The following is a 23,140-nucleotide window of genomic DNA, read 5'->3' as shown; positions in this document are numbered from 1 at the left end:
ATGTTTTTGCCCGCCCGGTTTCGCCTCCGTCTCCGCTTCCCCGCCCCGACCTAGATCTACGAACTCCTGCCGCGTCTTCCGGGTCCCGGGAGAACTTCCGCTCAGCCTGAAGAGAAGACGCCGCGACGCAACCGGATTCCGGCGGGCGGGAGCAGCTCGCGGCGCTGCCCAATCCCAGCTCCGCCTTAAAGCCCCGGATGTCCGTCTAAATGGGGGCGGGCGCCGGCCGTAACCCGGAAGGCGCGTTTCCAGGCGGGCACCTGCGCCCTCGCGCGGCGCTTCTCCGGTCAGCGCGGCGCCGGCCAGCGGGATGCGCTTCTCGCCGCCCGGAGAAGCGGGCCGGAGCCCCAGCCATGGAGGTGGAGGAGGCCTTCCCTCAGGTGGGCCAGATGGGGCCCTTCCAGGTCTGGCTCTGCGTCTTGCTCGCCGCGCTGCTCCAGGTGAAGAAGCCGGACGGGGAGCGGGGAGCGGGGAGCGAGGAGGGAGGCAAGGCCGAGGAGGGAAAGGGACCTCCGGAGGCATCTAGTCCACCCCCCCCGGCAACGCAGGGATTCGCCACGGCTGCAGCCTAGTACAAGGATTGATTTGTACCCCGCCCAGCCACTCTGCGCAGCTCCCAACAGAATAGGAAAAACAGGAGAGAACATCAAACATTAAAAGCTTCCCTAAACTGGGTTTCCCTCAGATGTCATCTAAAAGTCAGAGAGTTGTTTATTTCCTTGACATCTGGTGGGAGGGCGTTCAGAGGGCGGGGGCCACCACCGAGAAGGCCCTCTGCCTGGTTCCCTGTAACTTGGCTTCTCGCAGGGAGGGAACAGCCAGAAGGCCCCCGGAGCTGGACCTCAGTGTCCGGGCTGAACGATGGGGGTGGAGACGCTCCTCCCGGATCTGCCGCCTGCTTGGTGGCCCCCCACCCAACGCTTTCCCCGGGGAGGCTGACCTGGCCCCTTCCTTGCCTACCTTTAGGCACCAGGTGGAAATGTTTCCCTTCAACCAGACATTGGACTGCTGTAGCCTTTTAAACGTGCCTCTGGGGTGGGGGTGGGGATTAGTTTCTGTTGCTTTTGCCTGTGTTTTATTATGTGTCCAGTGTTTTCGTTTTGTCTTTTTATGTTGTGAACCGCCTTGTGATCTTTGGAGGAAGGGCGGTGTGCAAATTTAGCAAGGAATAATAACAACAATAACAACCACCTCTACCATGGCCTCATGGTGAAAAGGAGGTGCTGCTGGTCTCCTCCCAGCCCTGAGCCCAAAATGGTTAGCGTGTTGGGCCAGGACCTTGGAGACCGGAGTTCGAATCTCCTGTTCTGCCATGAAGCTCGCTGGGTGGCCTTGGGCCGGTCACCATGTCTCAGCCTAACCTCCCTCACAGGACTGTTTGTTGTGAGGGTGAAACAGGGAGGCGGAGAGCCATGGGCAGCACCTTGAGCTCCTTGGAGGAAAAGGTGGTATATAAATGTAAGGAATAAATAGATAGTGGGGGCTGCTCTCTGGGGTCTCCTGGGCTTTGCACCTACCTGGCATGATTCAGCGCACCCCCTTCCAACAATGGCCTTTGATTCCCATTTCAACCTTCAGGGGAGGTTGATTTGATCCCCCCTCTTTTTCTCTAATGTAGATCTTCACTCACCCCTTCTTCCCTGGTTCGTGTTGGGGGGGGGGGTGAGTCCTATTTGTGGTTTGCCTGTGGTGCCAAAATGTATTGGGCTGGCCCTGCACCAAGTAGATGGGTAGCCCTAAGGGCGACAGTCGCTTGGGCAGTGTAGCCTCAAGGAGAGTCACTTTGGTGGTGGTGAGTGCAGTGGCAGAGCTTCATGCTCCGGCATTGGGGGGCACATCACCTGTGGGGGCGGGACGCCCAGCGTGGGGGGGGGCAGCCGCGATGGCACCCCATCAGTATCGCGCTGCCAGGGGCGGTGCGCTCCCCCCCCTCCCCTTCCTCTGCCACTGGGTGAGTGTTCCTGTGTAGTTTGTGGCTGTCACACAAAGCCCAAAGGTGAATTGGAAACTACCCTTCAAAACTGTAATTGGAAACAGACAGGCACCTCCATTTTTTTTGCTGGCCATGGCAAGCCTTTCTCCAACCTTGCAGCTGCAGAATTGGGTTTGGCCAGCAGTGCAGAGATCCCTTCTCTCTCTCCTTTCTTCCTGCCTCCTCTTGGGTGAGGAAAGCTGAAGATGCTGTGGCTATTGTAGGCTGAGGTTTGCCAAACCCAACAGCTGGACCCAGGAAGCCTCCATAATACTGAGTGTGGAGCTAAGCTCTGCTGCTAAGCAGCCAAACCAATAAAACACTGCCAGCTGTGCTGGCTCTGGAGCTGGGAAGTGAGGTGGTGGCTGCCATCGGGTGCCCTGGAGCAGCTCGGCCACTCACGGCCATGTCAACAAGCCTTCAACATCCTTCTCAGTCCTAAAGTTGGACCTAGAGATGTTTCCCTGAGAAGGAATCATTCTGCCAAGCACAAAAATGATGGATCCCAGGAAATCATTCCATTCTGATCTTGGCTTTCTCGAAGACCACTTGGATACTCATGACTGAGAAGGCCTAGTTCGCGTTCAGATTGTAAGCTTGTGTCTGGTCTGTACTATTTCAGTGTACTCACAAAAATCTTTGTTGACTAGAAACAAGTTTGTTTAGCTTATAACTCATTTCGACGTGTGTGTTTTTTTCTTGGAGAAAACTTATTTGGTATGAAAGAACTTTGAATTATGTGGTAGTGGTGGAGAAATTCTTATAAGCAAACGGGACTGTTGGTTCTTCAGGTGGCATGATCTAAATTTCACAGATAGGTGTAGAGTGGCACAGGGCTAAGATGCTGGGCTGTGAATCAGGAAGCCCCTGTTTCCTATCTCTACTAGACAGGTTTACTGGGTGCAAGCGGGGCAATGCCTTACTTTGGCAAAGGCGTATTTAGAGAGGAGGACTGGAATGTGTGCGCTTAACACTTTCTTCACCATAGTTTGCAATTGGTTTCATATCCTGACTTGTTTTGAAGCTGCTGACAATAGTTTCTTGGTTTGGATGGAACTGGGGGCCTGCCCACATTTCTGTTCCATCATTTCAAGAGGTTCTTCTTTTCCCCACTACTTCCCCCAGGAAAACCTCTTGTTTACTGTTGAATCGGAACCAGAATCAATTGGGTTTGTTCCAATTTAGCAGTAAAACAGCAGGTTTTCCTGAGAAAGGCAGCAGAACAAATAAAAACCCCTCTTGGACCTGTGACTTCAAATCACAGGACAAATGGAAGTGTAGATGGACCCTGGAATTATGGTTATTGCAAAGGGGTTGTATAGCCAAGCAAAAAGAGCATTCATAGGATCTATTGCTATGGAATTGACAAGGTGGGAGAAACATTTCCAAAGCTGAAGTATGTAAAGATAAACCTGAAATACTGGCAATTCTCATTCTAAAAGGCAAATAACCTCTGAGCTATTGTGTAGATATGATCAAGGATAATTGTTATTTAAATGTCTGGAAGTTCTTGTTGTTCTGGCATTGATTTTGATTCTACTTCTCATTGTTTCAGCTCTATGTGGCCAGTGAAGCAATCCTCATTGCACTAGTGGGGGCAACACCTCCTTACCACTGGGACCTTGAAGGGACCTCTGCAAATAAAAGCCATAGTAATGAGTCGGCTAGCGAAGAAAGAACTTTTGGGAAGTGGCTCCTGACGGCCAATGGGAGTGAAGTTCAGAAACACATACACTTTAGCAGCAACTTTACATCAATAGCCTCTGAGGTAATTGAGCCAAGATTGTGGTGGGGATCTTTGCACTTAACCTTCTAAATTATTGCTACAAAATTGTAGGTGATCCATTAGAGAGAGAAAATCCAAATTCTGCAGTAATGTAAGATGCACCAGGTAAGATGTCCCAAAACAGTGAACAAGCTTTTTCGCAGCTCTCTTAATCAGGCTGAGCAACACAAGGAAAATGGGAAGGAAGAGGTCAGAGAATATGGTGCAAACAAAATTCTGTCTTGCACCTAGCAGAGACTAATTAAGTCTGTGACCCTGGGCTCAGATCCTACTTAGCCAAGAAGTTCCCTGGGTGACCTTGAGCCAGCCACTGTCAGCCTAGCCTAGGATAAAATATGGGTGGATAGAACTATGTATACAACACTGAGTTCCTTGGGAAAGGCGGGATATAAATGTGATAAACAAATGAATTTCCTGCATTCCCAAATTGAGATTGCTACAGATCCCACAGCCTTTTGGGATGCAATATTAATCTCTTCCTCTCCCACTGCCCTGCCATTTTGCTTAGGGTCCAGGCAAAAGAAGAGTTAAAGGTTTGCTCACTATTTTTGTCCCATTCTTGTTGGTTCAAAGTAAAGCCTTACCCAAATGTAGCTCTTATAATTTTTCAAAAATAAATGTTATGATCCATTCATAAACATTTTGTCTAGCTGTGATCAGATGAACATCTGGGACTTTTCTAAAAACCACCAGATTAATTCATTTGATGAAGTGGACTGGAGTCCATATAAGCTTATACCATAATAAATGTGCTAGTCTTTAAGGTTGTTCCTGCAAAAACACCTAGCATGACTACCTCTCTGGAAATCGTGTGTGTGTGTGTGTGTGCTTAAAGGGGAGGAACTAGTTTATGACTCCATAAAGAAGAATAAGATCATCATTTCTTTACTGGGTTCATGAACAGTGCTATGCTTGAATGGTAACCTGAGTGTAGCACATTCTACTTCCTCACCAAGTCTGTTTCACAACAAGCATTGCATAAGTTCATTCCATACTTCAAAGGATATGGTTTGTAGCATTTGTGAAGTATTAATTTCTAAGAAGAACTGTGGCTGAAACATATCACTGTTTCTGAGAAGATCAGCACTGAAGCTAAGTTATGAAATATATGTCTGTTTGCAGATTTTGGCAATGGAGGTGCTACACATACTCATTCTCAAAAGACATGTCCTATTAACAGGATTGCAAAGCCCCCACCTTAATGGATTATGTTCATGCACTGGAATTGTCATATTAGCCAGTAACAAGTCAACAAAATAATGCATATGCCTTCAGGAAATGCTTTTGCCAATTACCCCAGAGTGTTACATTTGCCATTTATCCATTGTACAGAAATACACCTAATATGTACTCCTGTGATCTTTTAAGAGATGCATCTTAAACTTGAAGCATCTCAATATTGGCCTTTCTTCGGAAGTTTTGCCACTCCTGTTTAGCCTCTGTATGTTGTACATGGACAATAAATATGCAATGTTACCTATAGATATAAATCAGTAAGGAGAGAAAAGTACTTTTTATTTACAATAGGAAATAACTTTTTGTTGGGTGCTAGTTGTTAGGTGCATGATAATGTTAAAGATAATTTATGGATTTTCAAAAGAAGCTCTTGCCTTCTGTTGGATTCTGCCTAACTCTGCTTTCTTCTCCCCCTAGTGGTTTTTAATTGGCAACACATCATACAAGATCAGTGCTGCTAGTTCGTTTTTCTTCAGTGGTGTGTTTGTTGGAGTGATTACTTTTGGACAGCTCTCAGATCGTTTTGGACGGAAGAAAGTCTACCTTGTAGGTAAGCTGTCATCAGAAAAAGATGAAGGGAAAACCCTCCGTTTTTCTTAGCATAGTTGTATTCTCTGCTCTGTCCAGGTATTTTAAAGGAAAGCCATGAATTTGAGTACTCTATAGACTACACTTCATATATTGGGAATCTCCTCATAGCTTTTTCTTTCCACAATCTGTAGGGTTTGGTCACCTTCTGGGACATTGGAGACTGTTGTAGAGACAGGGGGGAGAATGGGCTGATAATAAGAGTTTTTTTAATTTCTTGTGAAAAGAATCCATGAATGGATTTTAATTGGGGCCCAATTGTCCCATTTGGATTTTGGGGAATTCTCCCTTGTGTCAGATTGGCTAGTGACCTGGTGGTGCTTTGCACTGTGCTGCTTTTCTCTTCCAGTAATGTGTGCTCCTTACTTCAAGAACTTCAGATGCTCGTGGTGATCTGCAGTAGTTTGTTGCAGTTTTGTGACTCAGTCTGATCTGCATTGTGAAGAAAAACTGCAAAGCTGTCCATATACTTGCAGCCCTATAGTTCTAACCTACTTGTCGGAAGCAAATAAAACAGCTAAATTCCTGTTACTCAAATATTCTGGATATTTATTTGTTATCCGAAATATTTGTAGCTTGCCTTCTTATTCACACATGGATCCAAGAAATTTAAATGATAACATGGGATTAGTTCACCCTCTCTAACTGAAGGCTCACAAACGTAGTTACCAGTTCTCTTTTGGTATAACACACACCCTGGCACCAGGAACATCTAACAACAGATGACAGTTACAAGAGGCAAGGTTTGCCTTTGCCTGGGCTGCTGATCTTAAGTGTTGCCTCAGCTGCTCCATCTTTCTCTCCTTAGCAGCCCCCAAGCAGCAAAAAGGGCTGTGGGGACAAGATGGCAACATTCCTCACCCTGGCTCAGATATTTTGGCTGTTGCTGCCAGCTCCTAAAGCCCTGGCAAGCCCAATGTAAATAATTGCCTTTAAAATGGCCACTAGGAAAGCTTGATAGCAGCTGGCTATTAAAATGGGATAATCATATGCACTATTCATTGCAGAATTAGAATCCATTTAAAGATATGGGAGCTGCTGATTTTTAAAAAGAGAGAGGATAATTGTAAAACATGATTCCCTCCGTCGGGTGTGTGTCTTTTCCATAAAGCAAACCAGACAGTGTATCCTATCATACATAGAGAACTTTTGTGTAAGATACGGTCAGCTATATTTTTCATTAACAAACACTACATGTGCTTTCTTGAGCAACCAAGCAGAACGGCATTAAAATATTGCACTGTGTCCACAGTGGCTAACTTTGGAAAAAGGGGAAAAAACAACAACCATCATTTACGTCTTGGGAGATGTTCTGAAGGAAATTTTTCTTTGCCTTTCAGGTTTTGCCCTTGACATTTTGTTTGCTGTTGCTAATGGATTCTCCCCTTCATACGAGTTCTTTGCAGTCTCCCGCTTCTTGGTGGGAGTAATGAATGGTGGGATGTCATTAGTGGCTTTTGTCCTCCTGAACGAATGTGTGGGCACCGCTTATTGGGCTTTGGCAGGTACAACATTTAATTACTGATCTTTATATTAAAAGCTTAAAAAAAATTCTGGCAGCAAATCCAAATTTTAATTCATGTTTGAGAACTGCTTTATACATTGTGAGATTGACGGGCACATCCAGGTAATCTGTATGCATCCAGCCATTAATTGATTGATTACCATGTGCACACATGCTTTTGTTGGAAAGCTGAGACTTGCTCTTGCTTCCATCAGTTTGTAGATAGGGTAAAAAAAAATTAGCTTGCATGTTATGGTCATGGTGTATCCTCCAACTGTAGTGTGTGAAGTAGTTTGTGTTCCCTGTATGCATACGATTGATCCTTCATCCACAAAGCTCTGCAAATTTTCTGTTGTAAAATGCTAAGCATTCTGATTCTTACACATTTAAAATACCAGCACAAACTTTAGACTCTGTAGGATGAGGATAACATACCTAATATATCACGTGTTACACTGCCTAAAATTCTCAGTCCAGTTCTGCTCATGCCATTTCACCCGCAAAGTTGACCTTTTTTTTTTTTAGGAAGACCTCACAAATAGAGATTTTAAGAACAGGTTGTAGCATAATTTGTCTTCTCTTTCCATCTTAAATTATCTTTATCTTTGCATCTTTGTTCAGGTAGCCTTCTTTGCATGTCTGTTTTGTGTTAACAAACATCATTAAATGGTCAATAACTCTTTTTTCCCTGTCTGCCTTATGTTAGGATCAGTTGGTGGCCTCTTCTTTGCTGTGGGAATTGCCCAGTATGCTTTGTTAGGATATCTCATTCGCTCCTGGAGAATTCTAGCAGTTGTGGTTAACCTGGAGGGAACAGTAGTCTTCCTCCTGTCTCTGTAAGTTACCTACCTTAAAATTGTTCTGGTGGTGTTCATGAAAAGGTGTGAAAATCACTTATCACTGAATAGAAGTAGTAGTTATCTCTCTTTCTTGCACCCCTTTAAAGTACTTTAAGCTGTTTGATTTCTACTTTCCCTGATCCTACTTTCTCTAAGCCTGGACATAGATTTAGCCTCTTCTCATAGGATATTTCTAGACTCTTTCTTCTTAACAGTCCTTAGAATCCTTTTCAGTGTCTTGTCTTGACGTGTGCTCCCCAGAACTGAGCACAAAGATTCAGGATGTGGTTTTAGCAGTGCTAAAGGGAAAAGGAATACTACAGAATTGTGCCAGCACTGCTCCTGTTCACACAGCATAGCGTTGACCTTGGCCTTGTGCCACAGCATCACCTTTTGTCTTGTTAGTTTTATCCACTCTGCTCCCTAAATCTGTCTTTGAAGTGTTGCTGCCTTGCCAGATTCCCACCATTTTACGTGCCATTGTGTGGCTTTTTCCTGCTTTGTCTTCCTTCCTTTATGTTCTGATAAACTCTGCCAAGTTCTGATCATCCAAGTTAGTTGCCACCTGTCCCAAGATTTCATAAGCTGTAAGCTTCAGACTTCTTTCCCCTAATGTCATCTGTAGCCACTGCTTTAGAGGCAGGCTTTCAGTTACATAGAGGCGGACACCTGTTAGGATGAAGACAGACGTAGGATTTGAAGAGCGTTTGCAAGAGGCATTCCATCTACATTATAAACTGGCATTGACATCTGTAATATACAGACACACACATTAAGTTGAGCACTGCATCAGCCTTCAGTCTTGCCTCTCTTGCGCTTCTAGCAAGTTGCTTATTTCTTTCCCTTTTTTTTGATGATGCCTATAAATTTTCTTGTTACAGATAGGTAGCCGTGTTGGTCTGCCATAGTCAAAACAAAACAAATTCCTTCCAGTAGCACCTTAAAGACCAACTAAGTCAGTTCTTGGTATGAGCTTTCGTGTGCATGCACACTTCTTCAGATACACTGAAACAGAAGTTTCCAGACCCTTCTATATAGTGAGAAGGTGGGGAGGGGTTCCTCCCCACCTTCTCACTATATAGAAGGGTCTGGTGACTTCTGTTTCAGTGTATCTGAAGAAGTGTGCATGCACACGAAAGCTCATACCAAGAACTGACTTAGTTGGTCTTTAAGGTGCTACTGGAAGGAATTTGTTTTGTATAAATTTTCTTATTCATTCAAATGAGGAAAAAAAGGTTGAAAATCAGTTGCAAAACTGCTCTGGAATTTTGGGTGGTAGGGAAGGTGCTTGATTGATGTAGGAAGTACATGTCCACCAAAACTGACTTTTCCTTGTTGAAAGTAAATTATTATTATTATTTTTTTGTAGAGTTCAGTTGAAAGGGTACATGTGTGAGAGAGACAGAGAGTGAGTGAGTGAGTGAGTGACTGGATGTATTTAGCAAACGGTCTTGGTTGCATCGGTGTTACATATGAAATTACCTGACCAGGTGGGGAACAGGATTCTGCCTGCAGGCTGAATCCTGAGTTCCTCCATGGGCCATGATGATGGATGTGGGAGGCTGATTCCAGTTGGGTTTGCATTTGACACCAAATTTAAAAGGCACAGGGAGTGCACTTGAAAACCCCTCATTGTTCCTTTGCAGAGGCATCTTTACCTGTGTCTGCCCCACACCTGATGACAAGTGGGCGTGGCTTGGGGGAAATGGCTTCGTGGGCCAAATTAGGACCTCCATCAGCCTAATTTGGCCTACGGGCTGGAAGTGTTTCCCATGCTTGTCTTGTACAAATTGAAAACTTCAAGCAGCAATGAAAAATGGATGATTTCTATAAGGCTGCAGTGACTTTATCTGGAGAAGCCCAAGTCTGTTTTTTTTTGGGGGGGGGGTGCTAGTGCATACCAGTCATACGCTGGTGGCAGGATAGAGCATTGTCAAGCAATGCATAATCTTTGAGCGCAATGTGATTCCTAGTACAAGACCTAGGTTTTACATTTGCCCATTGTGGCTTTGCTTTATTTTGCATAGCATTATTTGGTTGATTGCAGGAGGCTATAGGCAATTCATACCTGGTGAATTGAAGTTGCTCCCTTGCTTATGATAGCACAGTGGATAGAAGTCCATAGGCACCTATAATCTTAAAAAATTAGCAGCAGTCTGATTGCTAAACGCAAATAATGTGAAGGCCTTTCCCATGATACATCTGTGCAATCCAGACTCTAGTTGAAATGTTGTAATTTCTTCTTCAAAAATGTTTCTAGTCTTATTGGGTGCAGAGTAGCTTGACAAATTAAAGGTTCAGGGAGAACGTATTTTCCAAATAATTATGTGATTAATCATTTCAAAGAGCATACTACTAGTTTTAAGGTTTTCAATACAGTGCAATTTTGTACACACTCAGAAATAAGTTCTACTATGTTCAACAGGGTTTCCTCCAAGGTAAGTATGCAGAGGGTGGCAGACTGAATTAAATAATACAATTGTAGAGTTGGAAGGGGCAGTGGGGGTCATCTAGTCCAACCCCCTGCAGTGCAGGAATCTTTCACCCACTGTGGGCTCGAACCCGTGGCCCTGGCATTAAAGAGGCTCAGGCTCTACTGCAGATATAAGTAATTACAAGCATAGTTTAATTCATAAATACTTTAAGTAGGTCAAAATATTCATAATAGGTTATGAAATAAAGAAATACTTGAAAAAGGAAAGAAGTAATCTCTTTTAAATCTAAAAGTATAATAAAATAATAATCATTTTACAATAATGTAAATAAATTGTACATATGCATATTATGACAATGATAATTTATTATTTGTATTATTATTACAGTATATGCATATTTTGAATAATAGGGAGATGAACTGGGTCAGTGTCAAGTGCTATTCTCAATACTTTTCCATACCACTGCTTTCACACTACTTTTTCAAGTTCTGTATTAGGTTTACGTTTGCACATTCATAAATTAGCTTAACATGGCTGCATTCAGCGCATAGTTGTGAGTTGCAGTCCTACAAAATTGGTCTTGTTTATCCCTGTGCAAAGCAGCAAAGATTGAAGTCTATTTGCAGTATAAAACTTGTTAATGATTGTACTTTTTTCTTTTTTACCAGAAGTGCCGATATTGAGTAGTAAAACGACTCTAACGCCATCTGTGGAAAATTTTCTCTCTTTTTGTTCTTCGTAGATTCATTCCTGAATCACCTCGTTGGTTGTATTCACAAGGACGGCTGAGGGAAGCTGAAGATTCCCTCTACCTCATTGCAAAGAGGAACCGCAAACCAAAGTGCACTTTTTCACTTAAACTCCCTCCTGAACGGAGTTACAAAGAGACCAGTAGCATCCTGGACCTGTTCCGGTACAAGATCCTTTTGGGACGTACTCTGATCATGATGTTCATCTGGTACTTGCGCTATCTTTTGATCTGATTTTGAAATTGCTACTACTGTACTGTTCAAATACAACAAGATAGGCATGTTCTGTCTTTCTGGGAGGAAATATGTGGCTGTTACAGCCCCAAACCCTTTTTTAAAAAAACAGGCTGCAAAATCCATTTGGAGTTTTATGCTTTTAAATATTTTTTACAAGAACAAAAAAAAACTGTAGAATATCGAAGATCAGAGCCTGTGGGATTATTTTAGTACATAATTACACAAAGACCAAGTGGTCCTTGAATGGTAGAGTAGAAATCATTTTGTGGGCACATTTTCCATGTGGCTTGACATTTTAATACGAATCTTACAAGACAGTTTGAGTAATGTCTCTTTGTTAAATAGCTGGAAGACCACTGACATGTACAAATGTGGTTTATGTTGTCTGGATCAAAGCAGAACCTTTTTTTGTTTTGTTTAATGAAAGAAATAAGACTTGGAGGTTCAGTGATCTGAATGGAAAGGTTGGCTTTAGGAGCTTGTAAAGAAAGCAGTTTCTCCCATGGAAGGCAACTAGAGAACACCGAAGGAGGGAGGTGCCAGGGTGTGTGGATGTTTAGGGTGCTTTTTCTGGACTTTTAGCTGCACTGGTCTGCTCTTTTCAAGCCTGTCATTTAGACTAGCAAGGATCGCTCAAGGGTCCCCTGGTGCTGATTCAGTGTACCTGATAATCTAAAAAAAAAAAAAAATACCCTGCCTGGAAATGCTTTAGATACCCAATGCCAAAATGTAATTTGTATTTATATTACCCTGATCATGAATTTGTTATGTTGATATTATGCTTGACCTTTAAAGCCCTTTGAGGCCTAGGACCCTCATACCTACGGGACTGCCTCTCCTGGTATGCCCCGCGAAGGACCTCAAGGTCCATAAAGAGCAACGCTCTAGAGGTCCCGGGCCCTAAGGAAATCAGATTAACCTCAACCAGGGCCAGGGCCTTTTCAACACTGGCTCCGGCCTGGTGGAACGCTCTGTCTCATGAGACCAGGGCCCTGTGGGATCCTTTCCGCAGGGCCTTTAAGACAGAGTTGTTCCACCTGGCCTTTGGCTTGGAACCAGCCTGATACCCTCCCCCTCTTTCCTTTTCCTTCTGTGATGGAACCCCTCTCTGGGGACTTCCCTGGCTTTTCTGGCCCCTGGAGGACCAGTCTGGATAGTTGGCCTTGGTGAAGATTTGACGTTTCCTCCCCCCAAACAGTTTTTGATCTGGGCTTCCACTGAAATGAGGCTGCATTTAAGTAGTATTTTAATCTTGTTTTTAAGTTGTATTTTAATCATTTGTTTTCATACCTGATGTTAGCTTCCCTGAGCCCGGTCTAGGCCGGGGAGGGCAGGGTATAAATAAAATTAATTAAAAATAAATAAATAAATAAATAAATAAATTTTGAGAAGCCCCAGTCAATAAGTTCCATGCCTAAAGCATAACATCCTTCTCTGAGTTCAAGGTTACAGCTACTCTATAGGCAGAAAACTAGAAGAAGCAACTTTGCATTTTACATCTCTTTCTTTTTACTCGCTACAGGTTCGTATGCAGCTTGGTTTATTACGGTCTTACTCTCAATGTGGGTGACCTGGGTGGCAGTGTCTATGTCAACCTGGCTCTTTCTGGGCTAATAGAGATTCCGGCATACCCTCTCTGCATCTACTTGATTGGCAAAAAATGGTGAGTGTTGGAATGCTAGATAAATTTCTTTTTTACCTCTTTCTTTCTTTCTTTCTTTTGAGTGGCAGCAGCAGTGGGTGAGGTTGTGGATACTTCCTGGTGAGAAGGGGGAAAGGAGAGAATTAGAAAAAGCAGGCGGCAGGAAGAGATCTCGAAAGATCCTGTCCCATCCAGAGGAAGGGGGAGGCAAGCAATCATCTCAAGAGATTCCCTCTTCTGCGGGTCTGCGCCCGTATGCCCCTTCTCCTAGCTAGATGCTATTCATGTAATCAGCCCTCTAGCCTGCTCACCTTTCTCAGGATTATCAGTTTCATTCCTGTGTGTGCTGCTTAGCCTGAATCTGTTCTTCTGCAGTAAGCAATGCTATACTATTTTCCTCTAGTGTGGGAGGTGCTTGTATTTCTTCATTTGAAAATAATTGAGATTGATCCCCAAGGAAAGGTGAATAAGAAGATACTGGGCACAAAAAATTAAACCAATACATGCGGGAATGCAACGTGCATGAAAAACTTTTTTTGTCAAGCTCCCGAGGGGTAGCCTTGTTAGTCCGTTGTAGGAAACACTACAAAGAGTTTTGTAGCGCTTTAAAGACGGAAATATTGTGACTGTGGCATGCATATATCTCTTGAGGTGGTGGTGTGGTGTGTCTCGTCACATGAGGTATATTGCAAGACCTGGCATCATGATGAATCTCACGATGTGACATGACATGGTGTTTCACATCACTTGGCATTATATGGCACATGATATGACAACCTGACATGATGGTGCATGAAGTAGTATATCTCATGAAGCATTCATGCACAGGTATAGAGGAATTACTATAAATGGGCCCCAAAGGGAATGGAATATAGAAGATCTAGTAGGTTTATGATGACTCCCAATGATAGTAATTGGTGACAGTACAAGTCTTCCTAGGTTTGCTCTCCTAATTTAACACCCGTAGTGGGTGTTTCAAGTTAAGACCTAAACAAAACAAAACCTAATAAGAAATCCTAGTTCAATTTTCTTTCCTGGTGACTCCTTTTAAAGTTTTTGTTGTTGTTGATGGTGGTGACAAGTGGTAATTAGGAATTTGGGTAATAGGTGCCTGAGATGATTTTTACATTCTAAGAGATATTTGTTTTTATCTCTGCTTCTCTTCAAAAATCTGGAATACCTTTGTTGACTGGAGAGTAATAGGCTTCCTGCACTGAAGCCCTGGATGTAAAGGGAGCTTGTTTTCTACTTGCTTTGCATTTTCATTGTTCTCTCTCTTTCCGGTTCTTCAGGTTTGGCCGTAAACGGACGCTTGCAGCATTTTTGTTCCTGGGAGGACTAGCCTCTCTTATCGTCATGTTTCTTCCAGAAAAGAAAGGTAAAAGTGTTGTTCTTTTAACTATGGAGCAGACTGCAGGAGGCCACAGCTTGCAGTGCAGGCTTTCTCAAATCTGTAGGGGAGCAGCAATCTCCAGCTGCTTATATGGAGAGTTTTACCTTGGGCAGCTGGAACCAGACACGCAAGAAATAACTGATTTTAGAAGCTTGAGAAGTAGTTAAAAATGTACCCCATCTAATTTCCAAGTCCAGCCTCTCTAAGAGTGTCTCCTTTTGAGCCCGCAGCAGAAGACTTGGTTGTGTTCACTGGGTCTCTTCTGAGTAAATCTTAGTTGGACACCATGAATGGAACCGTTCCTCTTCTGTGAACACAACATTAAATGGCGCTTCTCTTCAGTTCCCCAGTACAAGGCCAGGTGGCCGTTTGACCAGAGTGTGCTTTCTGTCTAACAAGCTCCCTGAAACTCCTCCTCCTTTGATAAATGGGAACAGGCTGGTTTTCCTGTTGCCTAGCAAGGGGGCGGGGGGGGGGGGTCAACTTTCAACCTAAAGCCAAAAGGCCATCCTTGCTTACTACAGCATCTTTACAAGTTTTGCATTTCTCCCCTAACAGTTACAGGAGTGTTTGCCATTGTAAACAGCCGCTCATTGTCTTTACTGGGGAAACTGACAATCAGTGCAGCATTTAACATTGTCTACATCTACACATCAGAACTTTATCCTACAGTGATCAGGTAAGACAGGTTCAGTTTGGTGGCTTCTGTTGTCTGTATGAGACCACCTGACTTTTCTTCTTCTCGGGAGGCACTGTTCAGTTTAAATTCAGAGGTCCTTGTTTTTAGGGTGGGTTGCAGTGTCTCTGTAGAACTGCAGGTCCTTTCCCTGAGGGGCTTGTAGATGAGGATTCGACTTCTCCCCATTCCCAAATGCAAAATTTAAATGTGAACATCCCTGTTTAGCCAAAGAAATCCACTTGAATGTTAGCTTCCTTTTGTGGGAATGTTGAGGAAAGTAGGAGAGGATATACTGATTGAATATTATCCCTCCTCACTCACGCTAGTTCCCTTGCACATTGCTGGAAGCAAGTTGATGGATTCGTTATAATCATTTAAGTTAAGCAATCCAGTCTGGCTTGTCCAGTCTGGATTGTTCCTGGTAAATTTCCCCTTTATTTCCCTCTTAAAAAGAATAATAACACAACAGTCTTCTTTAAAAGTAATGGTACTTTCAGTTCACAGTAGTATCCTGAAGGCAGGCTGTATCTTGTAGTTACAGTTACATCTGTAGAGAAAAGAAGTCTGAGCTAGGCCTCAGACTTTCTGCCTTGTGGCTTCCATCCTCTGTACGGATGAGCCTTGTGCTGCTGGCTAAGAGCCAGCAGAGGAATCCGAAAGTAGAAAATGGTAAAAGGTGAAAAGAGGAAGATGGCTGCGTCTCTAGCCCTTTTGTAGGGTCTGCTAGGGTCACGCTCATCTACCTGGTCACACACAGGGGGAGGAGGCTTCAGAGCAGGTATGACAGGAAGTCCTTCCTTCTGAAGCAACATTCTCCTGTGTGTCCACTCTAGGCAACAGGAAATGTTATATTTGACTGCTTCAGTTATGATACATCCCACACCTTTATTATTTAGTCTGGGGAGTCCATACAGAAATGCTAAAGGAGTTTGTTGTTTCTCTGGGATTAAGAAGGCATTCAGAAAGGAATGTGTTAAGCCCTTCTGCTACCCAGGAAGGCAAGGAACATGTGACTAACTCTCTGTGCTGTATCCTCTCCTCTAGGCTTCTCCCAAGTACGTTCCTTTGCATTTGCCTAGGACTGAGCTTCTGTTCAACCTCTCTTAGAACTCGGTTTCCCTCCTCATTTTAACATTGGCTATTCTTCCTTAAAAAGTGACAAACTACTTTCTCCTTCTGTTTTACTGCCTTCTCCCTTTTTAAAAAAATGGCTTCTTTTTTGCTGGTGGCTCAGTTGGTCACACAAGAAGCAGGAGCTGTTAAAGAAAGAAGAGGAGGACACAGCGTGTCCCACGGGTCAAACCGCCTTAAGCAAAAAAGTCGCCTTCCAGTTCTGTGGCTGAGCCGTCCACTGGCAGCTTCCACTACAAACTCATTCATTCTGCTCTAGGCCAGGTGGAGCTGCTTCAGCTTCCACTGTACTGGGAAGCCAATTCCTGCTGCCATCAGGGGCGTATCTCTTATCAAGTCTACTTTTGAGTCCTTCCATCAACGAATGTGCAGAACTCATGCAAAACTTCTGGAAAGCTCAGCAGCATTCAAAGGAGAATGATCCTTATCTCCCATATGTGGTGACTTGGGAGTAACTGCTGTGGAAGCGGGAGGCATTCTGTGCACCATTTTCTGTGCTAGGCACCATCTTCAGAGGCAAAGGATTCAGGCAGAGCAGAATTTCTCTGCCAGGAGGTTGAACAGCCATCTAAAGCAGATTTTTCATTAGAAAACAGACATCATTCTACCCCTGCACAAAATAATTCATTCTATTTCTCCTTCAGCCTCCCTTGAATCCACCTCAGTCAATAATATATATATTTATTTAGGTGATTTATAGCCCAGTCTTCATTAAAATTATCCCAGAGCAGGATGTAAAAATTGGTAATGCGTAATAATACAATATAAAAAACTAAACCACAGCAATAGATCAAAAGTACATCATAGCACCACAAGAGTGACAGACCATTCCCTCCAGTCATTTAAGCAAATGCTTGACTAAGTAATGTCTTTACAAGTTGCCTAAAGCCCTCACCATTGAAGTGTACCACAATAATAGGGGTGAGGAGGGCTGTGCAGCCTCATAGAGACCCACCTGGGGCCACATCCCTGTGGGCAGGCAGTGCTCGCCATTGCTGAGTATTGTCAGGCTTATTAAATAGATATTTTCAGCAATCTGCAGGTACTCTTCAGGACTTGAAAGCAGAGTCCTAAGCCAACATTAGTTAAGGAAAAATGCTTCATGTAAATGTAACTGTTTTATTTCCTGCAGGAATGTTGGGATGGGAGCCTGTTCCATGTTCTCCCGAATTGGTGGGATCATCGCTCCTTTTGTTCCATCTTTGGTTTGTACCGATTTTTCCTTCTCTTACCCACGCCTTCCCCCAAACTGGACAGTAGCAAAATGTAAAGGACATTTTGCATGGGTTCAATTTGGCTTTGACTCCGACGTTCAGAATTCTTGAAAATTGCCAGGTGTGTGGGACAGTTGGCTTTGGGGTAGACACGACTTTTGCTGGCTGATGCAAATTTGAAGAGTCCTAAACTCCCCTTGCACATGATAAAGCTGTAGTGATAGTTTCCTGTGAATAAAGATGTGTGTGTGAGAAAGGGATAGGGGAGGGAAAAAGCAATGCAGAGCTGCCTAAGCATTCAGGTGGGCCACCTGCAGCTGGTGGACCTGTTGAAAATAGATGAACAAAGCCACTTTGTAAAGGCTCAGTCCACTGACCGCTTTAGTCAAGTTCTCACTGCTGTGCTTGCCAGCAGCTCTTCAAGAATGTTGCCATCTGAGATCTTTTAAAACCGGAAACACTGGTGAGAGCATGTGCTCTCTCAGTTGAGCCCCGCACCCTCCCCAATGTGGCTGCTTCATTGACCGTTCTACTGCCTCTCTTTGGCAGCTCTCCCTGTTCATATTTGTGAGAGGAGAGTGGGAGCCAGAGCTCCTTCAGAGAGTTTTTGTAATAGTCTGTCATGAGAGTTCTGTTCCTTCCACCTTTGACCCTGACAGCTGTGGCTAGGGCATAGATGTCTGAGTCTGTAACTTCTGTCTCCCCTCTCTTCAATACTGTCTCTCTTTCCAGACTCCATTTTTGTAACTGTGCTCTTGCACTACCCAATTTTTGTTTTCTCTGCATGCATAATTTGGGGGTCAGTTCACATTACCAATAGGGACGCGGGTGGCGCTGTGGTCTAAACCACTGAGCCTCTTGGGCTTGCCAAGCAGAAGGTCGGCAGTTCGAATCCACGCGACGGGATGAGCTCCCGTTGCTCAGTCCCAGCTTCTGCCAACTTAGCAGTTCGAAAGCATGCCAAAAAATGCAAGTAGATAAATAGGTACCACTGAAGTGGGAAGGTAAACGGCGTTTCCGTGCGCTGCTCTGGTTTCGGTGTTCCGTTGTGCCAGAAGAGGCTTAGTCATGCTGGCCACATGACCCGGAAAAATTGTCTGCGGACAAACGCCGGCTCCCTCAGCCTGTAAAGCGCTGCAACCCCAGAGTCGTCTGTGACTGGACTTAACTGTCGGGGGTCCTTTACCTTTACCTTTTTCACATGACCAGTAGATGTGTTGAAGATGTGGCTTCCTCTAGTGGGTCGCTGCAAATTCTCATGCTGTTGTGTGTGGTTGTTTCGCCGCAGTTGCAGCCTGTAACTGGCCCAACATGTGATTTGCCAGTGCAGAACAGCTGAAAGAAGGTATAGCTGTTATGTCCTTGCACTGTCATTTCACAATTAACATGAACATATTTGAGCCCTAGCTACTACTGCTGCTGTTTTTTATATTTGTTTTTTCTTTTCTTTTCTTTTTTTACAGAAATCTGTGCAAGGGTCTCTGCCATTTATTGTGTTTGGTGTGGCAGGCTTGTTCGCTGGTCTTCTGAGTCTGTTATTGCCAGAAACCCTAAATAGCCCCCTGCTGGAGACGATATCTGATCTACAGGTTTGCTCATATCGGCGGCTAGGAGATGAAGCTGTTTCGCTGCAAACAATGGAAAGCTCACGGGTATGAACCTTTGCCAGTTCCCCTCCTGTTACAAAAGCTGTCAAGTTGAATAGGAAGTCCCACCTTCTTTAGGGTAATGTAGTGTCTGCCACTGCAGAGGGGCTCCAAGGAGAAGATATTAAATATTTAGTTGTGCCTTTAAATATGTTAACTGCTAGGCAAATGACTACATCCCAGACAAATAGCCACTTTCTCTCTGGCTGCCAGCTTTAGATCAGAGCCTGCTTCCTCCTTTATTTCAAAGGATAGCAACTGTTACCTATTCATTCTTCTCATTGGCCCCCCACAAAAGAATATTGAGTTGGAGAGAAACAACAGGAGGCCCTCATGCTATTGAACATGTGAAGACAGCATTTCCTAGAGGAAGGGGAGCAGCCACCATGAAGGAACAGTGTTCTGGCATGCTTATTGTGTCTACAAATGTCCTGTCCTACCCAGCCACAGGAAACAGAAAGGTCGAGCCGAAAGCCCTCTGTCAGCGATGAAGGAAGCAAAATTGACTGGCAGCAGGGTTTGGCTGCCATTTTATTGTCGATCATAGCTGTGGAGGTTTTGGAAGGGGAAATCAGTGGTGCCAGATAGGTTGAGCGCCTCTCTCCCTTGACTTAAGAGTACAAAGTGATAGCCAGTTCAGGAAGAAATGCAGTCACTCGCCTGTCTGTGCTTTGTAAAAGTCAGTGACTTCTTATTCTTGATTATAAGAGGCGAGCCTCAAAGGTGCCATAATCGTGTTGCCCAGGTTGTCCTGTTTGCAGTGATAGTAATGACATTTTAATGTTCATTATAGAGTGCTGAAAACACTCACTATGCTTTATTTCGTAAGATTTATACACTCCTTGATTTGGGGGTGGGGGGACTTTAGTATTATCCACTTTTGTATTATCCCATATTGAGGTTTGGGTTGAAGCTGGGTTATAAAGGCTTGGTGGAAACTGAAAATGACCTAGTGAATAGTGTTGCAAGGCTGAGATTAAACATCTGAAACATTTTACTCGAAAGTGGGTGAAGGATAGCTCTGATATCAGAATCTCATTTTCCTTCTAGTCTGACCACGATAGTTCAGCTGGGAGTGGAAGTGAAGATGACGAGTTCTATGATGCTGATGAAGAGACTCAAATGATCAAGTGATGGATAAAACACTTCTGTTAAATGCTGTGTCCTTTATGAATTATCCAGCCAGCTTTATCTGAACAAGCCTAAAAGCCAGGAGCAATCAATGAGCAGAAGAACCGTACTATTGTGTCTGCTTTTAGGAGAAAAGTAGGACACCGTTGACAGCTCTTGCAAATAGGATGACTGCTTGTCAGTGACAGCTCTGGCAGATGTAGACTGCTCCTGATTTATAGACAAGTATGGCATTTGCAGGATACGCATTGTCTGACAGCACTTGTGAATCCTAAAAGCGGCTCCAATGTTTAGCCGGCTCTCTTCTGCATCTATTGCAGGTTTTCCCCTTGACTTATTGGAAGTGGTCCGTTTGTTAAGCTTGGATTTTATTCTACCCTGGTGAAACTTGATTGTGGAGAGGCACTGTTAACGATTTAGTGGGCGAAATGTGGAGTACTGCAAGATGTGACAATTTTGCTGTCAATGCAATTCCTGGCAGTTCTGCATTGTGTGTGATTTTAATCTTGGGGTAATGCAGAAAGGGGATCAGGCGTGGTTCTATATAATAGAGCAAGACTGCAGAGACCTGTAATACAGATCAACTGATTTAAAAGGCGACTGAATCACAGGAATGGTGGATTCACAACTTCATTTTAAGTTTTTATTTTAACTTGCCTTTGTTGACCTGTTACGTTGCCTCTCTTGGATATTTCAGTGCCATTTGTCATGTATACCTTTGGTGAAGGAGTCATCAAGGTGAGATAACTCATTCTGCTTTGGGCTTACCCTTGTCTTACAAAATGATAGGAACAATTGCGTCTTGGTGGTTAAATGGAAGGGAAGTCTAGCAGGTGTTGCTAATTTGGATTCAATCTGTGTTTGGTTTCTACTTGTCAAGGGCCTACAGCTTTGTGTTTACAAGGAAGCTTTTCCTTTTTCAGAAGTGTGCGGCTGTGTGTAGCGCTAGACATTTCTTCCTCCCCTTTAGACAGGAGCAATTTGAGCTGCACAATAATCCACCCAGTGCCATCTCCTCCGTGCTTCAAGCATATTGATACTTCCATCGGCTCCCTTTTCCCTCCTGTATTTAAATGGGAGAGAAGAGACTTGAGGCCTGAGATGGGAGCTCCTGAAAGCTTTTCCAATCACCACCTGTGATTGCAAGACAAGGGTGGTTGTGTGTCCATTGAAAGGTTTCCTACTGCTCATGCAGTCATCGTGTTCAATGGGTTCAGTCTTAACGGATTCAAGATTACACCTAGATATGAAGCAGGTATCGTTGCCTCTCTCAACTTGGTGAAGATCTGAGAGCTTCCGTTTTGAACCGAGCTCCACATTTGAAACAGATATGTGCCTAACACTAACTAGGTAACAATGGTCAATGGCATCTGGGCCAGCAGTTCTTGGTGCTTTAGAGACTTCTTTGGTTTCCTATCTTGAGGCAGAAAACTGGAAGACATGGTCTAGGTTAGGAGACCTTTTCCAACCACGGTAGTTGCTCCAAATTGTTTTTACCAAAACTAAAACAGCAGTAGGAAGCCTATCTGTGCTGGCAGGTTTCTACAAGACTAACTGAAGCTCATGCTCCACTTTATAAAGGGACCAATCTTCTTTTTAATCAGTCCAGACTCGCAGACTAGAAGGCATTTTTCTACTACATTTTGTGTCTAAAGATCTTCATGTTCCTCGGCAGGGACTTGATGTTTGGTTGTTTTACTTTTTACTCAAGTCGCAGAAGATCTGCTAGCATTTTGTTTTTCCCAGGTAGCGTTTTGGTTTCGGAAGAAGCACATTTTCCTGGCATCTGTTGAGAAAGCAATACTCTTGCCTAGGACTTAACTCCGGTTACGAAGGCTAGGCTGAGCTTGTGTGTGTTTCATGGGCACCTATTGACAAGTGAACAGCAACACATTCCACTTTCCCTGCTCACAATATTTTATACATTATCATTTTCATCATAGTTTCCTTTTAGTGGGGAGGTCTATTTCTGAGCTTTATATTCCTCCCAGTATGCAAACACACTGTAAGGAAAGGGTGAAGGAGCAGGCAGTCGGCACAACACAGCTCTCCTCCCTCCCACCCCTTCTGTAGCTGATGGGCTTTGGTTCGCTCAAAACCATTTGCACCTAACAAATGCAGGAGGGCAGGGGAGACGGGGGGAAATGTTGTTGGAAAAGTAGAAAGGCTTATGAAAGTTGTCCCTTTTTTCAGGGACAGAAGCTCAGTCAGAGCGAGTAACTGCTATGAGGCTGTAGTGTCTGTCAGAAAATCCCTCCTCCTGAAACTGAAAAGTGGTGCTATCCTGCTTCGAAGGCCCCAAGTGCTTAGAAACCTTTGTCTTTTCATTAAGATAAGCTGCATTAAGAGTGCAGTGAGTGCTAGGGTCAGACTACACCAGAAAGGAGAGAAGTTGGAAGCCTGCATGCTTACTAGGGGTAAAATCCTGTTGAAATTAGAGGGACACACCTTGGTAAGTGTGCGTCGAATTGCACTGTAAGGGAAAATGCTTTTGCCGATTCAAATAAAAATCTGAATTCGTAGGTTTTCCTTCTTGTGTGCAGGTCCTCTTTTAACTGATTTGTCCTTTGACCTGTCCTCATCAGTTCAAACAGACAGTATGCTTAAAGAAGTTATTGGCAGCCTAAAACAGGTCCAATATATAAAACCCCTTTAAAATGGGTAAATCATGATCAGTGATGGAGTGATGCTACTATTGAGCACTTTGAAATCCTCAAATGATCGTTTTTTTTTGCTTCATTTAGTAGTTGAAGATAATGCTTGCGTTGCCGTATAATACATCTTTAAATACTAAATTCACGTGTGTGTGTGTGTGTGTGTGTACACACACATACACGCCTGGCACAATGATCTGGCACAGTGGAAATGGAATGCCTTGCCTGGAAGCCAGGAAGGAATGTCTGAAGGGAAGAAGGCCGGCCACTTGCAGGTGGGTAGTTTTCTGCTAGTTTTTCAAAG

At 43.9% G+C, this 23,140-nt stretch overlaps 1 protein-coding gene across 1 annotated transcript; it reads left to right on the top strand.

Annotated features, from left to right (window-relative positions):
* Positions 1-318: 318 nt before the first annotated feature.
* SLC22A15 (solute carrier family 22 member 15) lies at positions 319-22,709 on the top strand. Its single transcript, XM_081845851.1, has 12 exons — positions 319-440; positions 3,528-3,740; positions 5,412-5,544; positions 6,923-7,087; positions 7,793-7,922; positions 11,103-11,318; positions 12,869-13,009; positions 14,281-14,366; positions 14,940-15,060; positions 17,324-17,396; positions 18,869-19,057; positions 20,102-22,709. The coding sequence occupies exons 1-12, from the start codon at positions 354-356 to the stop codon at positions 20,183-20,185; spliced, it is 1,638 nt and encodes a 545-aa protein (XP_081701977.1). The 5' UTR covers positions 319-353; the 3' UTR covers positions 20,186-22,709.
* Positions 22,710-23,140: the final 431 nt, after the last annotated feature.

This window comes from Podarcis erhardii (genome assembly GCF_964252035.2).
Source record: "Podarcis erhardii genome assembly, chromosome: 17".
Lineage (NCBI taxonomy): Eukaryota > Metazoa > Chordata > Lepidosauria > Squamata > Lacertidae > Podarcis > Podarcis erhardii.
This window is presented reverse-complemented; position numbering and strand designations above follow the sequence as displayed.

Excerpts from the sequence above, each read along its gene's own strand:
- SLC22A15 (XM_081845851.1), top strand. The coding sequence starts at position 354 with ATGGAGGTGGAGGAGGCCTTCCCTCAGGTGGGCCAGATGGGGCCCTTC. Across the intron at positions 7,088-7,792 it reads CGCTTATTGGGCTTTGGCAG|GATCAGTTGGTGGCCTCTTC; the intron begins GTACAACATTTA and ends GCCTTATGTTAG. Across the intron at positions 14,367-14,939 it reads GTTTCTTCCAGAAAAGAAAG|TTACAGGAGTGTTTGCCATT; the intron begins GTAAAAGTGTTG and ends CTCCCCTAACAG.